Source organism: Rutidosis leptorrhynchoides, chromosome 4 (assembly GCF_046630445.1).
Source record: "Rutidosis leptorrhynchoides isolate AG116_Rl617_1_P2 chromosome 4, CSIRO_AGI_Rlap_v1, whole genome shotgun sequence".
Classification (NCBI taxonomy): Eukaryota; Viridiplantae; Streptophyta; class Magnoliopsida; order Asterales; family Asteraceae; genus Rutidosis; species Rutidosis leptorrhynchoides.
In genome coordinates, this window is record NC_092336.1 from 508,089,593 (window position 1) to 508,102,727 (window position 13,135).

The 13,135-nt window shown below is 30.7% G+C and overlaps 1 protein-coding gene across 1 annotated transcript; it reads right to left on the bottom strand.

The window, feature by feature from the left end:
* Nucleotides 1–559: 559 nt before the first annotated feature.
* LOC139844826 (UDP-glucuronate 4-epimerase 3-like) lies at nucleotides 560–2,640 on the bottom strand. The gene has a single exon (XM_071835056.1). It carries the CDS (start codon nucleotides 2,277–2,279, stop codon nucleotides 951–953), a length of 1,329 nt encoding a protein of 442 aa, XP_071691157.1. The 5' UTR covers nucleotides 2,280–2,640; the 3' UTR covers nucleotides 560–950.
* Nucleotides 2,641–13,135: the final 10,495 nt, after the last annotated feature.

Here is a 13,135-nt window from a genome sequence, read left to right on the forward strand (position 1 = left end):
AGAACCGCCAGGACCAAGGCATAAAAACAACCGGCTGGAAGAAATGCGACCGACGGCCTCCACCTGAAAAACGGGCCACCTGAAAGGAAATCTAACCAAAAAGGCATGAAGATTTTATAAAATAAAAATTTTGATATGACATCAAATGGGTCAATAGCATACCAAACATTGCTTTAGACTTGTACAAACCTTTATCAACCAAAGGAAATGCATCATCATAAAATGAAAATAGGGCTTGAGACGCTAAAGGGACCAAATCGGTTATACGACATCGTTTTTAAACAATGACGATCATCAAATCACCCGTATATAGAGTTTTCTTTCCAAAGAATTTGCGACACATTTCATTTTCCACAAATCGTCACTAGAGATCTTGAAAGCACTACTCGTACCACACATTCTAAAAGTAGCAACATTCTAATCAAAGTCAAATTTACTTGATAACAGAGTTCCCCATTCAACATATTTAGTCACATCCTAAAGTAGTTTTAAAAATGCGCATCAATAAACAACCATAAAAAATTTTGAACAAGCTTTCTAGTTTCTAACCTCATAACATTGAAACTATATAGTATAGTATTCTATTTATTTAAAACTTAATGAAATGATACAAGTCCACCAAATCAAAAGCAAATGTGCTACATCAGTCATGAATCCTACAATAATAATGCTACAACAAATTACATTCCCATGAGAGTTAATTAAGAACATACATAAAGTTCTTAAATCTCTCTAGTTTTAATACACATCAAACGCGCCCGTTGGACCACAAAACTTAGAAATATCAAAACATAATCTCGTTGATCCTGTGATCTTTCTTTTCCGCCAGCCAAAAACGAGATAATTTGTTCAGATAGTATAAGATAAACCAAACAATCATATCAAAACGAACAACAATTCAAGAACAAATTTACCATACGATCATCATCATTATATTCATCGATGTATTCTCAATGATCACTCTTCTTCCCCGAACCATAATAAGTCACATACCATTTCACAAACTTCTTCAACCCCGTTTGAAGATCCGTTGTTGGTTTATACCCAAATTCCCTTTGTGCAAAACTAATATTAGCATGAGTAAAGGGTACATCACCATTTCTAGGCAACTTCATCACACGTCTTTTCGCTTTCACTTTCAACAATTTCTCCAAAATACTAACAAGATCCGAAACTGGAACAGGCGACGTATTCCCTAAATTAATCACTCTTAATTGTGCAGCACCTTTTTTCTTCCCACCACTACCTGTACTCTTTTCGGCTGTATCTAAAGCACCTAAACAACCCTTTACAATATCATCAATATACGTAAAATCACGAGCAACCGTACCATGATTAGCCAATTCGAAAATCGGAATCGTTTTTCCTTTCAAAATATCTTTAGTGAAGAAAAAATAAGCCATATCTGGTCTGCCCCATGGTCCATAAACAGTAAAGAACCTTAAACCAGTTAATGACAAACCGTATATATGATTATACGTATGCGCGATTTCTTCACCGGCTTTTTTCGTAGCAGCGTATAAGCTTGCGGGTTGATCGGTTCGGTCTTTTTCGGAAAAGGGTACTTTGGTATTTAATCCATAAACAGAACTAGATGATGCCCACACAATAGCAGGTTGTGGATTAGCATTTTTACAAACTTCAAGTAAATTAACAAAACCAGCAATATTACTATGAATATAAGAATTAGGGTTTTCTAAAGCATATCTAACACCAGCTTGAGCAGCTAAATGCATTACATGAGTAAAATGAACTACCTCAAATAATTTCTTGAGCAATACGGCGTCGTTTATGTCACCTTCCACAATGTAAATCCCACTTCTTTCTAACAAAGCTTGTCTAGCCCTTTTCAGGGCTGGATCATAATAATCATTGAAATTGTCTAACCCTAAAACACCATCACCGCGTCGTTTCAAGGCGGCGCTGACATGGGTTCCGACGAATCCGGCGGCACCGGTGACTAAGACGGAAAACCCAGTTTTTGATCGGATCTTGGAAGATGATTTGACCCGTTTTTCCCAATCGGGTCCGCCCCAAGATCTGGTTTTTAAGGATCTACGAGAGAGATCTGATGATGGGGTTGATGTCGGGGGTGATGATTGTGGTGATTTGAAGAAAAAAATAAAAATTAAACCCAAAAAGACAAAACTCCAAAATGTAAGCTTTGCTAAATATGAATAATGCCATCTGAATCTATTGAATTGGTTATAATTGGGTTTATCCATTTTGAATTTACCAGGTGTTGAAGGGATATTATCCAAATGAGATGATGACTTCATAATATATATTTACTTCTTCAATAACGTGGAATAAAATGGGGGAAAAAAAACCTAACTGGGGTAGGTTTAATTTCTTCGAATGTGATTAGGGTTTGAAGAAGTACCAATAAAAATGAATTTTTTGAATTGGGTATGACAAAAGATTGAATTTTTACCAACAATAATGATGATTGATGAAGAAAAACAAGATGGGTTTGGTGTTTTGTGGTGAAGTTCTTCAGAAACTTGTGGGTTAATGGTGGAATGGAATCTTCAAGGGATTGATTGTTTGGTTAGTTTTGTGTATTTTTCTTGATTCTAAAGATTTGATGATTGAAAAAGAAATGTGTGATTGGGGAGAGAAACAAAGAGAAAGGTGGACTATATGAAGATGGGAAGAACAATGATTTTGAAGATTTAATTAAAAAAAATCATAATGGATATTCATGATGGTGGTGGACTCATGACAGATCATCCAAAACAAGAAATAGTAATACTGGTTAATCTCTGTAAAAATTGGATATGGGAATTAGGGATAAAGTTAGAAAAATATTTTACAGCTTTTCGTTTGTTTGTATATTTTCTTCAAATTTTTAGTTTTTGTTAATTATTGTTCTCTTGTCTCATTAGAAATGTTCATTTTTAAATTACACAATTTTCTTTTATAAAAAGACTCATTAATTTAAGGAATTATTAAATGATAAATAGTTTCTATTATTATTATTATTATTATATATATATATATATATATATATATATATATATATATATATATTAATTTTTTATCAATTGAATTTATCAAACCATTACGGAGTATTTTTTAGATCTAATATTTTCAATAAAATGATAATAATTGTTAAAATTACTACAGTAATTGCTAACATTTTATAAAATAGTTAGTGTATGGAGTCCGTGCATTACACAGTAGTATAAAAAATAGTTGAAATCACTTTGCATATTTGCTTTAATATGTTTTAGAGCTCGTGCGTTGCATGGTGGATAAAATAATGGTGCAAAATTAAATGATTTTTTCAAACAATTATTCTTTTTAGTTTAAGAGCCCGTGGTATTGAAAATTTTTAAAATTTCATTTTTATTGATGATGTTAGTTAGTAAATAAATAACTTTCTTATTTAATTAATTTAGTAATAATTTTATTATATACTTCTTATTATCTAAATTAATAATAATTAATAATTAGTAAGTTTAATATGAAATGTTATTTACGCATTAAAGCTGTATGAGACCTTGGGTTAGTTGTAGAGATAATGGTTATCAAAATAAATCATTTCCATGTATAAGCATTTAATATGAGGAAGTTAACTGAAACTACCAAATTTTTCTCTTGTGATAATTAATACAAATTTTATCTTAAAATGGTTTTGCTAATTCCCAGAATAGTTTTGTAATTAAAGTCAAACTTAATTGTAATCTATATCTATAGGTATATATTAAATTACAATGAATAATTAATTCAATTTAATTAGAAAATTACACATAAGCAAATACTATTTTGTTTTATATATATGTATAGATAGATAGATAGATAGATAGATATATAGATTTAATCAAGAGGTAAGCACTTTTTTGAGAGAAGTGGGGGGAAATAATTTTTTTCGTTTTTTTCGAAAAAAATTCTTCAGCCATCAAGATCACATGAAAATATGAAAAACATTTAAAAAAGACATTTTGTGATGAATTTTATTATTTTGGCGGGAAAACGCTCGAAGAAAAAAAATGAAAACATGCATCATGAGTAGTATTATTCTTCTGATTTTTTTTTTAGGGTTTAAAAATTAGGGTTTAGTAATTAAGGTTTAGAAATTATGGTTCAAAAATTAGGGTTTAGATTGAATTTTTAACACGAGCGGTTTATAGTTTAGGGTTTAGGGTTTTCGATTTAGAGACTAAACCCAAAACACTAAATCCTAAACCCTGAACACTAACTCGGGCTAAATTTTAAAAAAGTTTCATATAAGATGAAAGAAAACAACGTTTCAAAAATATTATTATGAATAACACTACTCATGATGAATGTTATCAATTATTTCTTGATCGTTTTTCCACTTAAATAATAACATTATGTGATGACCCGGAAATTTTTGACCAAATTTAAACTTAATCTTTAACGTTTCTGACACGATAAGCAAAGTCTGTAAAGTTGAATCTCAAAATTTTTGAACTATTCAATTACCTTTCGATTGTTCTCAACGATTCGCGAACAATTATAGGTAAATAGATACATATATATACCATAACTTGAAAACGTAACAAAGTGTTGAGTATATGATACTGTGCATTAAACTTATTGGTTTGATTATCTGATTGATATATTTAGATACAGAGTTAAAAGATTATGCCAAACGATTGAATTAAAATATAATTATTGAGTCCCTTAAGGATTATGATATTATTACGGGTCTCTGTTGTAAGGTCCACGTTGATTTGGAAAATCATTCATTCTTAACGGTATTCGGAATAAATGGTAAAGTGTTTGTTTAAATAACGTAATTTGGACACATACAATAATAAGGAATATCAACTGTTGGAATTAGATATGAATAACTTGCGATATGTATTTTAAAACGTGTTTATTAATATCGAAAATATATATTTAACAATACGATAAAATATAATATTAACTTGGTCATAAAAACGAATTGTTATTATATATATATTAACAAATAGCGAGACGATGATTTATAGAAGTAAATGATCAAAATACTCGATAGTTTAAGATATACTTTGAGTGGTATAGTTTAGGGATAATTTAAGGCTATATTTTGACAAAGGTACGTGACACGAAATGTAAAATACAAGTTTTCTCAGCGTACGAAAGGACATTTGAAAAACCAGAACCCGGACATAAGTCGAGTGATGACGTACGACTTATCGAAACAAAAATTACAAGTCAACTATGCATGTGAATTTAATATAATATATAATTAATTATATAAATTAAATATATTATATATATTATATAAAATTATGTCGACAAACAAAAAGTTAAAAGTTTGTGAGCTGGATCAGAGGGCCATGCGATCGCATGGCCTTGAAGCACAAATCCCATGCGATCGCATGGGATGCTTTTTCAGAAAAGGTACTATAAATTCAATTGTTTTGCTCGAACATCACACACACTTACACAGATATAGATATATACTCCGTAATATTTATATTATTTATATTATTATTATTATTATTATTATTATTATTATTAATATTATTATTATAATTATTATAATTATTATTATTAAAGATTAATATTAATATTAATCTTATTATTATCAGTAGTATTAATATTATTTTTATTAGTATTATACATAAAATACTACGACGAGGTCATGTTCAAACGATTTTAAAAATGATTTTCGAGTGAATTAAAGCTAAGAAAATTATGGGTTATTGCCAAGGAGGTTATGGGTAATGTTCGGAGAATATAATTGTGAATCAAACTTAGTGTTTATCATCTCCGTTACGTCTACGTACTTTTCTACAATATTGAATCTCAATATTAATACGTAAGCATTTATATTTTATATTTTATAAATTAATAGTGTATACATACTAGTGCTCGAGTGTATATATTTATACATGTTTGTATGCTAAATTTCGTCGTTAAACAGTTTATAATAAATCACGAATTAAATACATATATTACGGGTAAAAGGTATATGATATACATGTTTTCGGAAAGCTGGCGAATAATCAATAACTTTTCATTTAGATATCGAATAGTTTCGAGGAACGAATCAAAAGATATGGTCAACTGAATTATAATTGACATTAATTGGAATTGCTTTTTGAATCTGCAATTAATATTTAAACAACTTGTTTACGAGATTGATAAAATGGATTTTTGAATATTACCAACCGAGTAAATGAATCCTTGTATAAGGTGCGTCTCGTTTGTTGAACTATTGTCAAAATTGACTTTTTGAAACAACTTTGAATAACTTTTGTATGTCAATTTCGAGCATTAGGATTGTGATACACTATGACCTGACCTAGCTTGATAGACATTTATTGACCAACATATGTTCTCTAGGTTGAGATCTACGATTATTTGATATACCGAGTTTCGGTCACATTACGATGAACAACTTTATGTGCTGCTAAGGTGAGTTTCATTGATCCCTTTTTAATTGCTTTTGCAATATATTTTTTTGGACTGAGAATACATGCAATTTATTTTAAACACAATGGATACAAGTACATACTAAATTCTACACTGAGTTTGAACCGAAAATCCCTTAGCTTTGGTAACTAGTAACTGCCGGTTATAAGAACTGGTGGGCGCGAGTAGTAGTATATGGATCCATAGGGCTTGATATCCCCGTCCGAGCTAGAGCACTAGTCTTTTAACGGACATATGCTATTTGAGAAGCGTACACATTGGTTTGCATGTATTATTAATATGATTATACAAAGGGTACAAATTATATATACGTTAAGTTTAGTTACCAGGGTGCTCAATTTCGTATAATATTTTGATAAACGTTTCTGGATGAAACAACTGAAATCTTGTGATCCATCTTTATATACAGATTATGTGAAACATACAAACTATGAACTCACCAACCTTTGTGTTAACACTTGTTAGCATGTTTATTCTCAAGTTCTCTAGAAGTCTTCCGCTGTTTGCTTATATGATAGACAAGCTATGTGCATGGAGTCTTATATGGCATATTTTTCAAGAAAACGTTGCATTCACCAATTCATCATCATGTACCTTATTTTGACTGCATTGTCAACGGAAGTACTATTGTAAACTGTTATATACGGTGATTGTCTATATGTAAAAATCATCAGATGTCGAAAACCTTTGATTTAAATATTCATTTATGGTGTGCCTTTTCAAAAGAATGCAATGTTTACAAAACGTATCATATAGAGGTCAAATACCTCGCAATGAAATCAATGAATGACGTGTTCGTCCATATGGATTTGGAGCGATCGTCACAGTTGGTATCAGAGCGTTGGTCCTAGCGAACCAGATCTTGCATGAATGTGTCTAACTGATAGTTGTTAAGATGCATTAGTAAGTCTGAACTTCGACCGTGTCTGCATGTTAAAAGTTTTGCTTATCATTTCTTGTCGGAAATTACATGCTTATCATTCTTAAGTCTAGACACGTTTTCCTGCATTTATTGCATAAATAGTGTATAGACAAAAATTCATATCTTAGCGTATCTGTTACTGTAAACTTTTCCTGATATCTTCCGAAAATTTCTCCGTGATTTATGGAAGTTGGTATTATATATACATATGTAAATTATGTATTGAAGAATACCAAACTAAATTCTATAATCTAATTCATATCAAAAATCATCTCCCTAATTATACAAGATGGATCCCGTATCTAGTTCAAACTCTGACAGCTATTCCGACATGGATATTCACCTGAATTCCGAAGACAGTGTAACCGGAATGGATCAACCAATTAGCCATCATCTATTCTGGATGAATTGGGGATGGGTTCGTAGCCTACTTAATTATTGGAGACAAGAAGAAGGCGATCCCTTTCATCCACCACATTGCCCTCTTGGCAAAGAACCTGAAGCACTTACCGGCGAACCTGTTCGAGACACCATTTTCTCTCTCATTTCTAGAGTATCTCGTCACGATAATATACTATCTCAAATTCTGGATCTTATTTATCCGCTCGTCCGAACCGCCAATCATCCCGGTGTAGTAGAAGAAGTCAACGAGCTTCGTGCTCGGGTAGTGGCTTTGGAGAATATGGTGCAAAGGTTACAAACACCAGCAGCATCACCGACATCAACAGTACCACCAACAACAACACCAACAGTACCATTACCACCGCCAACAACATCTGCATCGCAAACCTCAACTTCACAATCTGTTCCACGAGCATCAACTTCATACGCACCGTAGTTACCAAGAAATACCAGCAACAATAACCGATGAAGTATTAACACATTTCCCCTGAAGAAATTTTATGTATATTTAATATATATGAATTTTGAAATCAAAATAAATATTTTCGTACTAAGCTATTACGTGTGAATCTTAACTGGTAGGTACTACTCGGTTAGTTCATATTACTAATATGCAATGATGTACATCCTTCCTAACAACTTAACCATTGTTAACTACAATCTCCGTTTCAACTCCATGAATTCCATTTCATAATAAATCAAGTGTATTAATCAATTACGTAATTGATTTTACATTTTCAATTTCAATATACTCGAAACTTTTCAGAAAACATCATCTGTGCCTTGTAAGCTTCACAAAAATTCCACGAGCACCAACATCCTTCACCGAGGAATATCAATAAGAATAAATAATGAAGTATCGATTACATTAGCGAAATACTCCGCAAAGATTATGTAATCTTTAATGTTTTAGAGATTAATCATTTCTAAGTCAAGCCGAAAATTAAATGAGCTTAATATGATATTAACTCATTAAATCTGTGTTACATCTGAAGAAAATATACATACATATATTTTCATAAAGACGGTAATAAAAATTCTTTTGTACAAAGTATTAATTGTGAAATCTTTAACGGGTAGGTAATACCCGGAAAATATATAAGTTCACAATTAATATGTTACACTGTACATTCTTCAATTTTGATTCAAAAATTATTAACTATGCTCACAGCGATATACAATCGTTTCCATACAAATTCAATTACATATTCTGATATTGACAGAGCAGAATTTAAGTCAAGATTTAACAAGTGACATCATTCTTAGATCTCTACATCTTTCAAAGCTATACTTTGACTTCAAAACGGTGAAAGATCCTTTAGCATTGTTATTACCGAAAATAATCTTGCAATTTCTTTTCAAAGTATCCAGTTTTATCACACTTCCAACCAGTCAACTTCAACTTTTCAGATTAAGCCTTATTGTAACCTTGATATATACGTTTTGTTACTGGGGAACCTTTCATGTTCCGCCACATTAGCAGTAAATTTACCAAACAACTTTATTAATCCTTGACCTTTCGAAAAATTCTTATACTCATTGAAACCCTATCATGTACTCATCCACATCATGTAACAATAATTTCCATACCAACCACCGGGAATTAGCAATCAGTATTTTAAATCTCGCAGTATTTTCTACGACAACAGTTATATATATATAACATCTATCTTCTAGACTTACATACTTCGAATGTGAAGTTTCTGAAAAACACCCCAAACTACGAAACTAGTTCTACGAATTTTGGAAAAATGCTGATGAAGCAGCAAAAACTATAAACGACTTTAACAGTCGAAAATTTGATGATAAAGAGTAGTGTGTTGGAAAAGCACAGAAAAAGAGAAGGTTTGAAACTGGAAAACGGGTTGAGCAAAGTATGAAGGAAGCTGTAGACAAATCACAAGGACGAAATCTACATTCAAAGAATCCAAATGATTCAGTGTCTGCTGAAACCATTAGTAAGAATCTTACTTCTTATTCTAAACCTTCACAGACAGATTTTTCGCATCATCCTCTGATATTAGAAATTCTAAGATATCATCGTATCTTCCATTATAAATATCCTCCATATTTCTGAAGATATTTTCATAACTATTCTTATCTGAAATTATTTATCTCTTCACGCTATCTGTGTTACATCATAAAAGAAACTATTTTAGTTTCTAATTTCTGAAAATTTCGAAAAATTGATGTTTTTGAAGTAATGTTGGGAATTGAAGCATGAGTTAGTATAATATAATGACACTTGATCAACGTGATTATATTACAGTAAGTCATGCTGAGTTTCTAATGGAACGTGATAAAGGTTCACAGATCATACCCTCATCATGAACCATGTTACATAACTCTTTCATTCTATAAAACCTCTAAACATATCAAGAAAATATTTTTCTTGATGATTCGGTTTTTTTCGAGGTATTCTGGTAATTTGACAAGTCAGATTGTGCCATTACCGTTTCTTTCTTAGAACATTAATTATGTTCATTTCAAAATCCATACCTACGAATTTTGGACCATTATTCGCTTGACTTAAAGTCGAGAAGAGAAAATGAAAGCATGAAGCTCCGAAATATAATGAAAAATATAAAGCCCGAAAACAACCCCAAAATTACAAACCGTGTATATCAATGCGTATAGCAATATAAAGACACGGAAGAATGAAAAACAATATAACCCCAAGATAATAGTAGAAGAAAATAACCTCCTCTGGTGGCAGATGAAAAAGAAGAATGAATGATATGATAGCCAAGAAAATATCAAGAATCAGAACTGGATGAAGCATTTTCACAAATCTTTTGTAAGTATGAAATAAGAAAGAAGATTATAGGAGTGGTGAAAATAAATGAAACGGAAGAGGATAATTTATAGCAAAATATCAGACATAGCAATCGAGGCAGATTACGCATTTAATCAAAGGAAATCCTAATTTCCTTAAATTCCGAAGAATCAAATCTTATTTAAATTATGAAGATTTTCTATTCCTTAAATTCCGAAAATCAATCGTTACTACATCAAGAGATAAGATGAATCTCTATTCTCCATTTCACTCTATTATGATAACTTCTCTCATACGCTTCGAGTAATCAGATTGTTTTATCCGTATTATTCAATGGTGATAAAATTCTATTTACCAACTCATATTCGTCATGAAAACATTTTTATTGTCAGCCATGACGACCTCACTCAAATTTCGGGACGAAATTTCTTTAACGGGTAGGTACTGTGATGACCCGAAAATTTTTCACCAAATTTAAAGTTAATCTTTAACGTTTCTGACACGATAAGCAAAGTCTGTAAAGTTGAATCTCAAAATTTTTGAACTATTCAATTACCTTTCGATTGTTCTCAACGATTCGCGAACAATTATAGGTAAATAGATACATATATATACCATAACTTGAAAACGTAACAAAGTGTTGAGTATATGATACTGTGCATTAAAATTATTGGTTTGATTATCTGATTGATATATTTAGATACAGAGTTAAAAGATTATGCCAAACGATTGAATTAAAAGATAATTATTGAGTCCTTAAGGATTATGATATTATTACGGGTCTCTGTTGTAAGGTCCACGTTGATTTGGGAAATCATTCATTCTTAACGGTATTCGGAATAAATGGTAAAGTGTTTGTTTAAATAACGTAATTTGGACACATACAATAATAAGGAATATCAACTGTTGGAATTAGATATGAATAACTTGCGATATGTATTTTAAAACGTGTTTATTAATATCGAAAATATATATTTAACAATACGATAAAATATAATATTAACTTGGTCATAAAAACGAATTGTTATTATATATATATTAACAAATAGCGAGACGATGATTTATAGAAGTAAATGATCAAAATACTCGATAGTTTAAGATATACTTTGAGTGGTATAGTTTAGGGATAATTTAAGGCTATATTTTGACAAAGGTACGTGACACGAAATGTAAAATACAAGTTTTCTCAGCGTACGAAAGGACATTTGAAAAACCAGAACCCGGACATAAGTCGAGTGATGACGTACGACTTATCGAAACAAAAATTACAAGTCAACTATGCATGTGAATTTAATATAATATATAATTAATTATATAAATTAAATATATTATATATATTATATAAAATTATGTCGACAAACAAAAAGTTAAAAGTTTGTGAGCTGGATCAGAGGGCCATGCGATCGCATGGCCTTGAAGCACAAATCCCATGCGATCGCATGGGATGCTTTTTCAGAAAAGGTACTATAAATTCAATTGTTTTGCTCGAACATCACACACACTTACACAGATATAGATATATATTCCGTAATATTTATATTATTTATATTATTATTATTATTATTATTAGTAATATTATTATTATAATTATTATAATTATTATTATTAAAGATTAATATTAATATTAATCTTATTATTATCAGTAGTATTAATATTATTTTTATTAGTATTATACATAAAATACTACGACGAGGTCATGTTCAAACGATTTCAAAAATGATTTTCGAGTGAATTAAAGCTAAGAAAATTATGGGTTATTGCCAAGGAGGTTATGGGTAATGTTCGGAGAATATAATTGTGAATCAAACTTAGTGTTTATCATCTCCGTTACGTCTACGTACTTTTCTACAATATTGAATCTCAATATTAATACGTAAGCATTTATATTTTATATTTTATAAATTAATAGTGTATACATACTAGTGCTCGAGTGTATATATTTATACATGTTTGTATGCTAAATTTCTTCGTTAAACAGTTTATAATAAATCACGAATTAAATACATATATTACGGGTAAAAGGTATATGATATACATGTTTTCGGAAAGCTGGCGAAAAATCAATAACTTTTCATTTAGATATCGAATAGTTTCGAGGAACGAATCAAAAGATATGGTCAACTGAATTATAATTGACATTAATTGGAATTGCTTTTTGAATCTGCAATTAATATTTAAACAACTTGTTTATAAGATTGATAAAATGGATTTTTGAATATTACCAACCGAGTAAATGAATCCTTGTATAAGGTGCGTCTCGTTTGTTGAACTATTGTCAAAATTGACTTTTTGAAACAACTTTGAATAACTTTTGTATGTCAATTTCGAGCATTAGGATTGTGATACACTATGACCTGACCTAGCTTGATAGACATTTATTGACCAACATATGTTCTCTAGGTTGAGATCTACGATTATTTGATATACCGAGTTTCGGTCACATTACGATGAACAACTTTATGTGCTGCTAAGGTGAGTTTCATTGATCCCTTTTTAATTGCTTTTGCAATATATTTTTTTGGACTGAGAATACATGCAATTTATTTTAAACACAATGGATACAAGTACATACTAAATTCTACACTGAGTTTGAACCGAAAATCCCTTAGCTTTGGTAACTAGTAACTGCCGGTTATAAG